The following is a 17159-nucleotide window of genomic DNA, read 5'->3' on the forward strand; positions in this document are numbered from 1 at the left end:
TATTTACGTGCATGTAGAATAAAAAACAAATATAAAAAAATAGATTCTATTTCTCTAACTAATTTGAGTACAGTCAGTATTTGTGTACATTTTAATAATTGTGTCTCAGAGCATAATATGAAGTGATCTGATATTTCGGGATTACTTGGAAAAATTTATAATTTTACAAAATTGCTAATGCTAGTCATACTCCTGCAGCCTACAAATGTTTCTTAATTGCCAAATAAAGGCAGCTAAATTTCTTGTTTAGATGAAATTTGAAATTAGCTGCCAACCTTTTAATCCTGACCAAATATTCTGTTTTGTATACAAAGATTACCCATATATATATAAAAACAATATCCAAAATGGCTGACTATCTATCAACGCACAGCGAAACTATAATATAGAGAGGCTTGATATTTCGAGTCCTTTTTCTCAAAAGACAAAGATTGTTGTGACCCAATTTTATACTCATCGAATTAGCACTTTCCAAGTGTTTCTTGTTTCGTCAAGACAAATATAATAGAAAAAGTAATAGATATTGCTTTTTCAAGCCATGATGGGTAACTGTAGTCCTTACATACATTAACAAAAGTCTAGATACCTTTTCATCAACACTCATTTGCCTCAACTACCACTAGTATCTTTGGCATAAAGTTGTCTTATAAGTGACCAGAATAAAAGGCTGTGTATGACAATGCTAATTACTACCATGTACCATTACACAAAATAAAAAAAACCCTATTTTTCTTTCATTTTGTACATAAAAATCATAATACTAAGCACTCATCTAAATTCTACTTGATAAATTAAAAATTGGATCAGTTCTATTTCTTTGTTCCTACACAAATCAATAGTGTCACTGGAAAGCCGGTAATCCAAAGATTTCTGGTTGGAATTTGGCAAGCGTCGGTAGTACTATAGTGGCGTGAGTGGTGAGTCTCTTGTCCAAGTGAGGATCTGGTACCATAACCACTTGCATACCCGCGGAAACGCCAGCTGTCACGCCGTGTGGAGAATCTTCGAATACCAAACACTGAAAACAAAGTTTGAAAAATAGATGTGGTTATTAAGAAATATTTTTGCAATACTTTAAAAATTTTATAAATATTTTTGCTTGTGAGTTTTATTTATGTTGGTAACATAATTTCTATTTCTACTTTAAATTAACTAATTGAGCAGAAATTTGAATACATTTATAGGACTAATATTTCAATGAAAATATAATATTTAAAACCAAGTCTAAAAGTTTAGGCTTCATCACATAACCCTCATATAATTTCACCCAAAACTTTGAAATGTGGTACTGTTGACCCCAAAGTATGCTCCGAGTTGTAATATTACCAGTATTCCAACTCCAAGCACATTTTGTACACTTTTCATACTGCTGTATAACTAAAATACACTAGCATTATCTTAAGTTAAAACTATTGGATATGATGAATGGTTTTAAGCCTCATACAGACCATTGACCAAAATTGGTTACCAACCTTTTCAGGTTTAGGTTTGTCAGGGAACCTAGCTGCTGCCACCAAAAATATATCTGGATGCGGTTTTCCAAACTTGACTTCCTTGTCTGTACTACCCATAACCATGTGATTGAAATAGCTGAAGAGTTCCTTGTATTTAGCTACTTTTGTTTCGACGGATCGTGCACTGGACGATGTTGCGAGTGCGAAAGGTACTTTGGTTTGATGGAGATGACGTATCAATCTCTCCGCTCCTGTGAAAATATTTTTCAAGTTGATCAATTACACTTTTCACATTTTCCCATTTGCCAAATCATATATATAATAATATTCGACATAAAACGGCGTAAACTTTACATTGCCATCAATATAACACACACACACAGCACAGTTCAATTTGTTTAATTTTTACATTTTTTCAATTAAATTTATGATTTGGTTTCTTCTTTATTTTGTTTTCAATTTTATATTGCATCGATAAATAATCTTTTGCACAGTATTTACTCAACAATTTATTTTATTTACACAACATGCAAGATTTATTCTGTGATGATAAGATATCTTATCAAAATTTTTTTTTATGATCCTATAAATATTTCAAAATAATTATGTCTAATGCCTGCCCACAATTTACCTTAAAATGAATGTAAAGATTATTAATATGTACAAATATTTTGGTAAGTTTTATTAATATATGTGCATATATGTTTGAATTCATTATTCTAACCCGGGAAATTCATATACTTTAATTCTCTGGGCTATCATAACTTTAAAATGTTACTATAAGCATTACTGTTTAAAAATTACATTGTTTGAATAATATTTTCAAGTAAAAAAAAGTCTTAATCATATGATTAGTTATGAAAACTGAATGTTTACCTTCTACTATTAATTAAAATAAATATATTTCTTCCCTTATCATGTAGAAAGTTAAGGCGTGAGCTCTATATGACATATGATCTAGTTTGAGCTTGTAAAACATAATTGTGTTGCATAGATTCTTTAGTTAAGTAAGAATATGATATATTAATTATCATTTGTTAAGCAGTAATTGTTCTTTAATTTTGATGTAATTGTAGAAATAAAGTTCATTATTACTAGAAGATTTGATTTTATTCCATACAGATAAAAGTGTGCTCATTACTGGAAGATTTTATTTTATTCCATATAGAAGTGTTATACTTACCCTGCATACACATTATAGAAATATATACTAACCATCCAATAATGGACTTCCAGCAAGCATAGTATCACCCAACTCTAATAACTGATCACGAAATTCCTTAGGTGTAATGGGAAGATTTAAATCTTTACATAGAATCTCTGACAATCTCTGTTCTGTACCACCAAGGACTTTCATCATTAATTCCTCCGTGTAATTATGACCATATTTGGCACAGATCTGTGTAATCATTTTTTTGTAGACCTGCTCGGTATCTGAAAATGTATTTCATATTTATTTTTATGTTATAATTTAATGTAAGCATTATTTTTTTATATTTTCTATGTATCTATACTAGTTGGTTCTAATTATTTAAGCTAATCTTATGAATATAATAAATGCAAAAGTTGAGATGGGAAGTCTGAAGTGCGTAAGTCCTGACCTCTCCCTCCTCATACGCGGGCTGAAACTAGTCACACTTGTAGCATTATGTAGATAAAAAGTAGAAAAAAAAATGTTTACTTCACCTAGTAATATATAAATTGTAATCAATAAAACAATATAACAATAGTGTGTGCATTTCATAACGATATAACCCTGATTGTATTGTGTATAAACATTGACAGTCTAAAAGGTCGAACGTAAAACTTTGTTATGCAAACTTACCTAAAAGAAGACCGTCCATATCGAAGATGCAATGGGTAACCTTCTTCACATTTTTGGTGGAATAGCATTGTTTTCTGATAGTATTCGAGACAGCTTGTAACAAATAGACCCTCATAATGAGGCCGGTTAAAAATGTTATATAAAGTTTGTTAATATAAAATATAGATAGGTATATAAAATAATAAAGTAGATATTAACGACTATTATTTTTTATAAAAAAGAAATCTTTATTTTTTTTTATTTTTAACTTAATTTTATAAGGTTTAATAAAATAAAATAATCACACTAGTTTGGATGAACTATCAGTAAGCGCTGAAATTGTCGAATTAAAAATTACATCGTGCTGAGTGCTGACTGACATTTAACATTTTATTATGAATGAAAATGGATATTTTACTATGACTGAACTATGAAATCTATAGATATCTCTTTTGAATTCATGTAACATCAGATTTTAAGAGCGAGACGACAGCAGAGTGTCGTCTAACTGCTTAACTGTGTTAAATGGTTATACCATTTCGTTTACTGCAAAAGTGTATAACTCAAATTTTTAATATTTTCGTAACATTTATTTATTAATATAAAAATTATAAAATTTTGATAATTAACTTTCTGAATCTTTCATTCATCAGGAATACAATTTTATTGAAGATGGCAACTATAGACAGGATGGAGTATACCCGCTTTCAGCGCACTTCAGCCGGCGCAGTCTTGCTGCGATCGTCATGGATCGCAGTTGAATCATCGTGAGCCGTTTATATGGCGTATAAACTGTCCAAAGTTTCAATTAGTAATATTTTAATTTCACTTTTATTTATAAAAAGCTTAGTGGATTAAGTTAACCTTTATTAACATTTAATTTTATAACTTTATCGCGAACATGGCTGTGAACGTGTGTTTTTGTGTAAAACTGTCGCCTAACAAAAAATCGATTTTTGGATTGAGAATGAAGAGCCAAATATTGTATTTGGTATTGTTTACCGGTTTCTTGGCGGCTGCTTCTGCTGCTGACACAGAAGTATCTTGTGCAAATGTGAAAAGTATATTTGAAAAGAAAGGAATGTTGTCGATGGTTGATATACAAGAACAACCGAATTCAGGTAAGAATCACGCGCTCACTTTACACCTAAATATGATAATGATAAATGATAAAATATATCATTTAGACGTTGGTAATTTTTTTTTATAAACTTTTATCAATTTTACAATTAGTTTTTATTTAGTTGAATGTTTTAGATTTAAGATAGATGCGGTAAGGAGTTATTAATATAAAATAATTTACGTTCCAATTAACTACTGAAAACACCCTTAAATTGTGTACTAAAATAACAAAGTTACCTCCAGTTTTAACATGAATATTTATTAAAATCTTTTAAAAAAGGCAAACTTTGAATTTTGTATATTGTTAAATTAAGTGATTTTTGGATTAGAACGAAAGTAAAACGAGTAGAATACACATTTAACAAAAGGTAGTTAAAGGGCTGGTAGCTATTGTTAAAAAAAAACTTTGAAGACCCCCGCCGATAAGGAAGCGCTACATTTTACCTGTTCGAGGAACAAGTTAAGACAAGAAGTCTTTTAATTCTTTTAAACGGAGCTTTTAATAATCCCACGAATTTAGAAGAGATAATAAAGGATAAAGTTCTAAAACCTTTACAGACCTAATCGTATCGCTTACGAATAATTTTATAACTCTTAAAGTTATTACTAACGCACCTTTTAAAATTAATTATATAATTAATTAAGATAATAAACAAAATGTAACCTAACTAAAAAACTATAATTTGTTTATAATAAAAATAAACAAGGTTCGATTTTAATAGAAGAAGTAGGCGTAGATTATAGTGGGCGGCGTTGTGCAATATGTGTTGCGACATAAACAGAAACCTAATGTTTCTGCGAACCAAATATAAGCTTTGAGATCCATCATGAACATGACCTCAGCATATTCTATTTAATACAGCAGAGAGTTGAATATCCAACAAAATATTGTACTCGGTGTCAGAAAGCATTCATAAAGCTAAAAACATGGTCAATAAACAGGTATTGTGAGCGTAGGCGAGCTTCTTGTACGAAATACTCAGATTTTAGACACGCTTTTCAGGCATCTGTAGAAATTTACGATAATTGTATAATTTTGAAATATGATCATTTTAATCTTAAAATGAAAGTCGGTCGATCATAAATTTATGCATGAAACTGTATATTTAACAGAGCAATGTAAACCGTGCAGTATGATTTACGTCTATTGAGATACAAATGAAGTAATAATTTACAAAGGAATTACGTTAAAAAATAAACAAACTTATTTATATTTAGAAGATTACTTTTATTGGATACAACTGTAAAGACAGTAATTAATACTTGTCTCCAAAGGAGGAAAAATGGATTTTGTTAATGTGAAATCCTTTACTCTTAGGATACTGTTAAATTTAATGAGATGATCTTATTTCAACCATGGTACTTTATACGCGACAAAAGCTTTGAAGTCGTACAACGTCAGCCTATCCCTTTATGTAAACTAATACATTATATCTACCGAGCTACGCCTATGGCGTATAATATCAATTTCCATTTAATAACCCTTATTTATTTATGTTTCAATTTAATATTTGTTTATAATCAATTGGAAGATTATTGATCAATAGTTCAAAGGAATGCAAGTTTTTAATTATACAAGCCACTTATGCAATTTATACGCAAATATACTTGTATTTACCTGTCGCCATTCGTAATTAACGAAGGTCGATATCTCGTCGATACCAGTTCATTCTACAAAGATAACCCACTGTTTAAGATCGAAGTAGATGCCACGTTTCCAAATAAGGCAATAACGTCTGATAGTTCTGGCACCGTCGTGGCGCGTTGTATCAAGCTTGAGTACTTTGCATACTTTTGCTCATTTAGCATGCAATACTCGATTGCCGGTGCTTCTAACGGGTGACTTGTCGCGCCAACTACCGGCATTTGTGTGTGTGAGCAATGTTCTGGCCAACAATTCAATATATTTTGCAAGTCTCATAATTTGAATGGAAGAGTCGTTAGACCACCGGAAAAGGATCTAATGACTCACTGATTTGATTTAAATTCATGACTGCACTAAGTACGTCAACCAATAAGTAGTTTTATATTATAATATTCCTATTAGTTATATTAAAATAACATAAAATTCCTTTAATCATCAGTCTTCAAAATGGAAGATATATTGTTCTAAAATTTACCTCATTTTATTATTATTAACAAAATATTTGATTTTTTTTCATTTGTTATAAGAAAACAAGAATTCACATTAGTATTCAATACAAAACTTTGATTTAAACGTCTCGAAAAAAAAACCTCATAAGTTCATAATACATTACCAAACTATAAGCATTCAATTTTCATTCAGGATGCTAAAGTTCATAAACAAAAATTCTTCTTAAAATTTACTATTATTATTAAAGTGTAAATTAATTATACGCTGACAATAAAACAATGTTTTATCGTTGGATACGCTCATATAATTTTAAATGCACTGCCATTTTTGGTAGTGAAATCGTGTCTCAAGATTCCTTGTGAAATTTATATTTGACTACCTAGAAATATGTACTTAAGTTATTCACGTCTCAATAGTTATATGGATGATTCGTTATCATTAGGTGTGTATCCTGTTTAGATACTTTCTAAACTAACCTATCTATCACGTCTGTCACAGGAATAACATTTCAAAGATAACGTACGTCCACTTTGGGTAAGCAGTCTGGATTAAAAAATAATCTAAAATTTTACTTATCAATTCAATATCAAAAAAATATTTTCACACCTTTCCGAATGTTTCACAGGTACCTTCTTAAAAAAAACTTAATTAATAATTATTTTTTTTAATTTTAGACTTGTACACATTTGTTTCAGAACTACCTTAACCTTAGGTTAAGGTACTGTTAAGGAAGTTATAAGAATTTCTACTAATTTCACTCCAATTTATTTTCTAGAATACAGGATCGTACTCTCATACCACAAATAATTGGTATGTCATACAAATTGTGTAGTGGGAGAACTGGTTGACAAGCCGACAAAACGTTCGGTAAACATTCGATAGTTCGATGACCCGCCATCATTGATTAGTTACCAAGTGATTACTAATTTATCACTTAACATCCTACCGGAAAAGCAGGGTTTGTAATGCATTCAGTTATACAAAGTTTCGCTTCCTTGGAAAATTTGAAAGTCTTCCGTCGAATCAATGAATGATTTTATTAAGGCGTTGCATATGTAAGAAGTTTTACATTTTTTTGTAGAGAATTTTTATTCGTAAAGGAAAAGAATATTGTTTAGAATGGAATGTTCGCACAAATTAGCAAATACCTGCGTCAATATGAAATGCTATTATTAGGGTATACAAGCTATTATTCTGCTTTTCACATGAACCCTTTCAATCAAGTTATCTGAATGGAACTTCATCAGTGACAGGCTTCATCGGACCCTTTGTGCCGTACCCCCGTAACCTCTTATTTTGTAATTAGGCTTTTGAATATCTCGGGAAACAGGATGCCGAATACGAAGACGAGCGATTTTTTTGTGCTGGCAACAATTCAGCTTAACATCACTTGACATTTTAAATTAAAAATATGTGCATACTACTACGTATTATTTTGAACTCTATTTTGTGACTACGTAGGTAATTTAACTAAAGCTGAGATTTTTTTTTATATACATTAGCCATCATCGTTATTTGTATTAAGTCTGATGCATTGAAAATAGATTCTACACAACGCATCAATCTTATGGGTACATACGTTTAAAATATTATTGATCGTTAACATCGGCTAGTATCCAGGCGAGGTCGACTCTGACGCAAACCTTCATGCACGAAATTGTTTTGTCAACGTTCCACGTGGTTTATACTTCACAACTACACATATCCTGTGGCTTGAGGGGAAATATAAAAATAGTGTTTTCCACGTCCTCTATAATTGAAATAGTTGTTTTGAATTGTGATTGATTGTAGTAATGCTCTTTAACACTTGCAATCGTTAGTAAAAAGTAATAAGTCATATAAATTGCTTTTCTTTTAATGATATATTTAAGTTGACGTTTAATGTTTATTGAAGAGAGATAAATACCATATTTATCATATTTTTTTTAATAAATTATAATACCAAGACCGTTTAGATAATTTTATGACGAATATTCTTTAATTAGGATAATAAACTTCACAATATATTAACTCAAGACGTTACTACATTTTTTCTATAGGTACTGCAGACGGCATAACTTTGTACAATTTAAATAATTCAACGTGTTTTATAAAAACAAATTTAATAAATGTTGTGTCTCGTTCGTCTTTATACGCACTAGATTATAGAGTAGTAAAGGATCCAGGTGTAGCAGTTGAATTACAACGATTAAAAATCTCTGATTAATCGCGAGGACCAGCTCGACGGACATACCTCGGCGTGCAGGTGGCAACCTGTCCGGAGACCGGTCTAGACGGTAAAAACAACCTCTTTTGTCCGTACCGCCTTCCATTTATGCAAACTTGCTAATGCATTATTAAGATGTTAAGATAATTAAAAATATTTAAGTGCTAATTGGTAAGAATATACTAATTCCAATATATTAATTAGAATATTAATTTATCGATTCTTTATATTAATTATTAAAAGAGGGCAAAAACTTACTATACCCAGATCTCATTACGATATTATTAAAAAAAAATAAGCGAATATTTTTGCGTCAGGCACGTTTCTCAAAAATTACATTAACGATGCACACAAATTCAACTTTGAAATTTGACTGTATAAATACGTTGTTCTAATGGTCTCAAATCAAAATAACATTTATTGAAATTGTTTTCATTGAAGAAACGACTATGTAAGGAGTCAGTGTCCTGTACAAATATATCGATTACATTGTAATAACTCAATAACTATTCATTCTCATTCGTGCAACGATATTTATAAAACAATATATTAGCATTCTGTGAATGTGTCACCGAACGTCAAGCTATAATCAAAGATTTCCAGAGGTACATTTCAACAAATAGTTTATTATTTTTGTAAAAAATACTTAGTAACAAAAAATATTCTTCATATTTATTAATACCGGTTAGTGTATAATAAAACAAGAACAATCTTAAAATAAAACGAACAATCAGAAAATAATTACTGTTTTTTATTTTATGAGAAAATCATAAGATTTTTTTTTTAATTCATAGCTAGCTAATTTAAATAAATTATTTGTTTAAAATGTGTTATTTTAATAATAAATAAAAGCTTATCTTTTTAACAAAGCTTCACATATTATATTTCGAAATAATAAATATATAATAATAATAATCGATTTTTTTGAAAATCACAAAAAACACGTTATTTAGAAGTAATGACGCGTTTTTTTTTTTTTTTTGCGAAAGACGACAAATTGTCCACCTTAGGTGGACCTGTGACCTATGACCATAGATAATGTTAAATAATGATATAAATTTACCATGTCGAAGTTTATAAGTATTAAGAGTTAAAAGTTTAAGGTTTTCGTTTTCATTTCTAATTTTTTTTGGTGATTTGAAAAAAATACTAAGGTGGTAATCTTTGATTAGCAAATATGATAGTCAGATAAAATGTTGTGATCAAGCAGACAGCCAGCCAGGGGTCGAGGGCGAGTTATGACGTGGCGAAAACAAAACGAGTTCGAATCGATTCTGTGCATTCCATCGCTTCACGGATTCTTTAGTAAGAATGCGAGCCCGCGAGCTCGTAATGATTATAATCTCGATTTACTGCTCGATTCGTCATCGTCTGATTTAGTTAATGGAATAGGCAACAATCGTGTGAATCGACTGTCGTGACTAACATCTTTGACGCGATCGTCACTAACTTGTTCGACACCTTGTTTTTATTTGTTCTACTTAGATTTATCGCTGTTTTTTTTAAAATTCTATTTTGAATTTTAAACGTTTGTTCAGTAAACATCGATTCAATAGAAATAGTACAAAACAATTTCAAAATAATCTTACACATTGTTTTTAATATTCGGGTATTTCAAGTATTTTATTTTATAGTTTTGGCAAGGATTTAAGGTTTAAGATTATGTTAAGTTAATTTATAAGTATTAATCGACATTTTTGACGACATTGTTAATAAAAGATCAAATTACAATTTACAGCTCGAATGAGTATCCAAGAGAAGGAAGATTAAAAATGAATTGCCACACTCAACTGACAACATCTTGATTAAAATAAAAGACCATATTGACAGACTTTAATCGTACAAAATATATATTAGTAATTGTTAAACATATAGCACAAGTATCCAGCCCAGTCAGCCAAGCCAGTAAGCCGGTGGTAGTTTAAAATTAATCTTAGAAATTATCAAATTGCGATTCCGGAACATGGATTCCACCGAGAGGAATCGGAAAATATCATGTTTGTATCAATCGTAATTATCGTCTTGGAAGTTAAAGATTAGGGTGATATTTGATTTTCGATTGGCGAATTGTAATTAGGTCTCGATATTAAAAGGGTAGCCCGTTACGGCGGTATAATAAAAAGTAGACATTTTGGTGAGTCCTGGAGTCAGGACGCGGTCGCATGGGAGTGGAATGCGGTCCGGCGGGCGAGGCGGAGGGCAGTAAAGCCCGTTTTCATTATAACAAAGCGGCAGACGGTAACCGAATGCTTGTTCAGTTCGAATTGCATTGTCTTTATGAAAATCGTGTACCTTACATGAATTCGGCTAAGTGTTAAGATCTATTAAAATTAACAACATTTAAAAAAAAATTGTGGATATTTTTTTAACGATGAATTAAACTTGAACATAATGTAACTCATCAATTTAAAAAAAAACTCTTTTACGAGTCGTAATATTAATTTAGGAAAAAAGCTTTATTAAATCGTATTTAGGTACTGTTTTTATTTTTGTCTTATAAAACTAGTCTTTTTATTCTTTTTTTAACAATTTGACAGTATGGAGACTTTAAATTTGCTAAAAAAATATAAATAAAATAAAAAGAAGATAAAAACTATTCGATTAAATTTGTAAAAAACATGTTTGTTCTCGAAAATATTTAAGGATGTTGAAATGGTGCAATGTAAACGGTCACTAAGAGCCGGATTATAAAGTACAAACTGCGACTGAGCGGTGCGCCCCGTAATTATTATGCCGTGAGAGCCGGACGATCACCTCGCCGGACCATAACGCCACCGCGCATTGCTTTAATGACTGTTGCGAATCGCATGAAAATGTTTACTATCACGCCTGTTTGCATTTGTTCAATTTTATACGCCACGAGCTGCATTACCGCATCTTGGTATGACTTTGGACACATATCCTTAACTTATTCCTCTTTATTATTATCTCTCTTTTTATCTATTTCATTTCTTGGAATAAATCAGTTACGTATATTAAATCGGGAAAAAAGCGATCAATTCAAGTTTGTTAATTCCAACCTATTGATATGTATATGATTATTACAGTGAGTTATTACGTTTTGAAAATTGTATCTCTTAACGATTATTTTCTCCACGGAAAAGGTCTTATGTCTAATATCTATAACAGAAAGCAGCACGTTGAAGAGTTATATTAAAATAATACAACATTCATAAGATTTATCGCAAAAGTTAAACAAGCATACACCGTTAATCTTTTGATGTATGGATGCCATATGGCAGTTGCAGTAATTGTCCTTCGTATTTTAAACTAAAATGATGTTTTAATGGTGACCACTGACAACGTAGGTGGTTTATTTCTTTAAAATGTACAATAATGTTTCTAAACAATACGGCGTTTTGTTTTCTTAAACGTTTCCGTTCAACGCATGTGAGATTCTATTTTCTAAAATACACACAGAGTAACAAAACAATGACAAATAATATAATATTTTATCTGTGCCGCTAGAGACCTAGCAGTTTGAGATATGTAAAGTGCTTATATTTTATATATATGTATACTGTTTTTTTAACTGACGAAAGGAAATATATGTTTGATATTTTGTTATATTAATGACGTATTTTGGTCACATATCGTCAATTAGGGGTTAGCTGTGAAGTGAAGTCAGGCTAGTCGAAACAAATGCTAGTAGGGTGTCAAGAGATAGACATCACGCGGCGTTATGAATGAACGTGGACCCCCGGCGGTGCGCGCCCGTGGTGGGGGACAGTAGGAATTCCAAAAACTCGAGTGGGCGACTCGGACGTACAAAAAAGTCGTCGAACGGCACAAAGGACCAGAATCGACATCTCTCGCTTTTTATCACAAATTGATTTTACTAAAGCTGCAGTTTGTTACATTGTTATTAATTATTACAACACTAAAGATATATCTAGAATTTTACATATATATTTAGGGATATTACTGATTTAATGTTACCACGTGCAAAAATTAGAGATCTTCGACCTTTGCTTGTCTTGCGTTTACGAGTAGAAAGTGCAGTAAGTGAAGATTAAAATTTGCCGTTTTCAGAAACGAAGCATGATTTATTCTAGACGCAATAATACGCGACGTAAATATTTATAAATACAAATCAATAAATTGAACATCAATGAATCGATTACATTGCATGCGTTAGGAAGACCAACAGCTGTATTTACTTCAGTGTGCATCGTGTGTTGAGTAGTCAGTGTGTGCCAAATGTACGACAAAAGTCTCTCTACATAAGGGTCTGAGGAGTACTCGATACACTGGTCTAGTTTGAGAATGTGTTTTAAAATGTTACAAAACTTTCTGCAAACGTTCAAGAATGTCGGCTACTCTTTGTTCTTGATTATTTTTTTTTAAATACAAAACATAAATATACAATTGTAGTTCAAAAACAATCGGATCTGAAGTAAATAGTTAGTTTATTTTCAAACTATGTATATATATATATATCTATAGTAAGAAATATGTAAGTATTATTCCATGGCAAATATATATATATATAAGTATTAAAACTCATAAATTCGAAGAGTACTGAGGCACAGACAGCAGCTCTTACCTACTCGTACCTTTAGTATAATAACACCGAATTTGCGCACGAATTTATTCATTTGCATTATGCTAACAACCTCACGTTGTTTTCCTTGGTACGAAGCATGTGATAAATAATTAATACGTTTTTTTGTCGTCCGACCGACCAGCTCAACTCGGCTCGTAACCTTTTTCAGTAGTCCTGGGTACAGGATTTGAATCTTTTACTATGTTAATTGTGGTATGTGGTATTCGTGTTGATGACAAAAAGGGGCACTTAATGGACGACGTAAACGGTTGCGCTATGGTTTGTTAAAATAACATAATAATGAACCACTTATTTGGTTAACATGACAAAGACTGTGGTGGAATGCAGTTCATCTCGCCGGCGCTTGGCCGGCATGATTGAAAACCTTGGACCTCCATTCGATCTGGTTCCAGATCACGAACATTGAACCTCGCCTTTTATAAGCCGTTTAAAGTTCTCATTTATTTATACACCTGTCCATATAGGTACCTACTTACACTTAGTGTAAATATTCAGATAGAAATCCTTATCGTATTTGTATATTTGCTGTACTAATTAATGTGTTAGCATAACCAATTTTCGTTATATCGTCATAATATCTAATGCCCTTATTTATTATATTTACATTTCTTATGGAATGTAAAGGCTGTGTGTCACAATAAAATTGACGCTTTCTAAAATGTTTCTAAATCCAGGATATAATTTTATAAAGGATTTATAGTGCGACTGACTTAACAAAATCGTTGTTCTTGCAGTTAAAAGAAAATATACACTAAAAAATACATATATTAGTATATCTTATGCAGATCTTTGTATAACAGTTAATGAGCAGTTTCACTTTGTTGCCGTACCTGACTGCTAAGGGTCCTTTATACTGTCTCCGCACTGTTTGTCTTCACAAGACAAATATTTGCCGCGGTCGTACTGTTTTGTTTCCGGATCTCTGGCAAAGCATCCTAGTTGCGAGCGGTGTTTGTTTATTTATTAATAGGCGCCCGACAAAGCCTCACCAAGACCCTTATTACCCTCGTTATAAGGTTCACATTTCTCAATTTTAAATTACATTGTGTATTTTTATGACCTGTATCATGTAGAGAATACGGTTCATTATTATATGAAAAATGATGTTAATATTAAAAGTCAATTTGTATCAATTTTGCATCAAAGCGTCATTTTACACGTATAAAAAATAATGAATAATTCCTAAACAATTACAAGCATTCAATGTACTTTGATCGATGTCATGATATGCGCTAATTAAAAAACAATTAGTCGATTTCACATCGACATGTTTTTTTTTTATATTAAGACAAAGGAACCGTATTTGTTTACGTGCTAGACTTGCTTCTATTCGCGACTTTACTTGAAATTATTAAACTTAGATAATAAAGGTCTGTTACAAATTACAATAGCTATGATATAAATTTGACGATTAATGTGCATGTATTAGTGTATGTGTAGTGGTGTTATGTATATCTTCTATACATTGAATAAATTCTTATGTATATGTATAGCATTTTATTTGAGTTGTAAGATAGAACTTCAAAATATTATTTTCTTAATAAATGATAATAGTACACTAAATATTTGAAAAGGACACGTTAGTGACGTATTTAAGAACTATCAGACAATATGGTTGAATAAAAAATAATATAATATTATATTAATAAAAACCAAAATGTATTTATTATTAAAACCGAAATCTTTCGTATCCGAAACTCTTGTTTTGAGGTTTATTAACTTCTTAATCATAATCGTATAATTGTAAATCTCATGTGAACCCGTGTGATATGTAACACTAAAAATCGTGGTTAGGGACTAAGGGGCTGTAATAAAAGCCTACCTGCTCAATGTAGATGTTATCTCGCTCAGTCAAAAGCGCCGGCCGCCTCCGCAAGTATCCTATAAACAGACTATTTTAAACTTTACCGTGTATGTTTCAATGTTGTATTTCCACTGCAATTATTCGCAATGAAACTTATAACGGTGTGGAATTACGACACTTTTGTTAGATTGTAAGTTTTTTGTCGTCGCAATCTATTAGTCATAAATGGCGTTACTCGTGTAATGCAGTTTCGGACAACCGAGAACATGACTGACGATACACCGGTCAGCTTTTCGACCAATTCAAAAAAGGAATGTTAACTGTTTGCCCCGGATGTATGTAATTAAATATGTAAGCGATCTTTTTAAAAAAACTTTCGATTTGTCCAAACGTTATTTTAGTTAATTCAAAAGATAATTTCAATGTGAAGCTACCACCCGTTCGAAATTTATAAATCTTGCCTGAAAAAAAAACTTAACACGCTTTTTTATAATTTATATATTTTATAGATTAATATGCCTCCCAAGTTTTGCAGATCACGAACGTAAAGCGGCTTATGCGCGATTAACGCCATTAATAAAAATTTCAATCCATTCTGTTTTAAATTTTAATATAAGTAATCTATATTCTTTAAGTTAAATTATATGCGGAGTTTTATTATATATTATATTTATCAAATGTTCGAGTACCTTGCTCCAGGAAGGATGTATTGACTTTGTGGAGACGGAAACTTGGTGTAATAAGTTGGTATTGTCTCTCGTATATACAATGATTGTCATGGTTGTTATTTAACCATAACTGTTTAATAATTTTCCTAACCGCATATTATTCGAAGCTCATTCCATAAACAAGGATAAAAAAGAATTCTACTGTAGCATTGAATCTAAATTAATTCGGAAATATTTTAACCGAAACCGACAACAAAATACTAAAATATTTACAAAATCTCATTACTTCGTAAGTAGAAATGACTCCTAGATTGGTTATTGGAGCGACTTATAGTTGTCAAGTTGGTATTGCTTTAGATTTCAAAAATTATTTTTTTATGTTGACTTATAACCAATGGCCATTCAAAATTCAGATAAATACGCCCACATAATTAATTACTGTATGTACTTAGTATTTAAATCCTCTGGAATTTGTAGGAGGTAATATTTTTAATACTATATAGAATATCTACGGAAATCGATTATCTAACGTGAGACCAAATGAACAAAGAATTTTCTTTAAAGTCGTTTATAACATATTGAACAATTATTCCATTAGTGTTCATAGCCAAAGCTAAGTTAAGATTTATAAATTTTTGTTCTTTTTTAGAAATGTTTATGTTTTTAAAAAATAAAACACTGTGAATATTATGCTATTTTTGAAATTTTTGTCTTAACTTTAAAGATTACGATTAAGTCTGTTTGCCAAATGGAGGCACAACATACCGCCACTGTCAGTAAAGATTAGATTAGCAAAATAATAAAATTTGTATTTAAGAATGTCTGGTAAATTTATAGACGAAATAAACTGATTAGGTCTGACAGTTGACATTATGACAGAAGCAGTTTAATTGTCAGTGACAATTAGATAATATTACTAGCTTCTACCACAGACAAATAAAAATCAATACGTTACACATTTTCACGGATATAAACTATTTTTTTAATTCAATTAACATCAATCTGTCATAAATATAACAATACACAAATTAATTACCTTATAAAGTAAAAATAAAATAATTCGCACAAAAGTTTTCCAAATCATTACAATTATAAATGACTAATATTATTCGGTCGTCATTTGTTATGCGATTTATTTGATTATTTCTAAATCTCCCTTCGTTTACTCGAGGGACATCCTAAAGATTTCATCTCAAGGAATGCGGGTTCCGCGTCAATTAACGTGGATATTAAACGTACCCGTAGCCTGAGGCCGAACGAGTTGAAGATAAAGTATAAATAAACGCAGCTGCATCAGTTATTGGAATTAGAAAAAAATGTTTGGTCTGTGTTCTCGATGGGGGAAGTTTTTTATACAACATCACAGTACAAATCCGATCAAAAAGAAATTGCCAATATGAATAACAACAATGACTGTTCGATAATTGTTTTAAAACACA

General features: G+C 30.9%; 2 protein-coding genes across 3 annotated transcripts in view; one reads left to right on the forward strand and one right to left on the reverse strand.

The window, feature by feature from the left end:
* Positions 1-32: 32 nt before the first annotated feature.
* LOC125072120 (probable pseudouridine-5'-phosphatase) lies at positions 33-3613 on the reverse strand. Its single transcript, XM_047682634.1, has 4 exons — positions 3280-3613; positions 2670-2888; positions 1473-1705; positions 33-1018 (listed from the first exon to the last, which is right to left on the reverse strand). The coding sequence occupies exons 1-4, from the start codon at positions 3392-3394 to the stop codon at positions 842-844; spliced, it is 744 nt and encodes a 247-aa protein (XP_047538590.1). The 5' UTR covers positions 3395-3613; the 3' UTR covers positions 33-841.
* Positions 3614-3975: 362 nt separating this feature from the next.
* The window catches only part of LOC125070167, a 76020-nt gene continuing 62836 nt past the window's right edge, over positions 3976-17159 (forward strand). For both annotated transcript variants that reach the window (XM_047679910.1, XM_047679907.1), the window contains exon 1: positions 3976-4379. In XM_047679910.1, the coding sequence (XP_047535866.1) occupies positions 4160-4379 (220 nt within the window). In that variant the 5' untranslated portion in view covers positions 3976-4159. The remainder of the gene's footprint in view (positions 4380-17159) is intronic.

The sequence above is a fragment of the Vanessa atalanta genome, chromosome 2 (genome assembly GCF_905147765.1).
Source record: "Vanessa atalanta chromosome 2, ilVanAtal1.2, whole genome shotgun sequence".
NCBI classification, from domain to species: domain Eukaryota; kingdom Metazoa; phylum Arthropoda; class Insecta; order Lepidoptera; family Nymphalidae; genus Vanessa; species Vanessa atalanta.

Coding starts and splice junctions, on each gene's coding strand:
- LOC125072120 (XM_047682634.1), bottom strand. CDS start 3,394: ATGAGGGTCTATTTGTTACAAGCTGTCTCGAATACTATCAGAAAACAA. Junction 1,706..2,669: donor TGGAAGTCCATTATTGGATG/GTTAGTATATAT, acceptor ATATTTTCACAG/GAGCGGAGAGATTGATACGT. Junction 1,019..1,472: donor ACAAACCTAAACCTGAAAAG/GTTGGTAACCAA, acceptor CTTTGTTTTCAG/TGTTTGGTATTCGAAGATTC.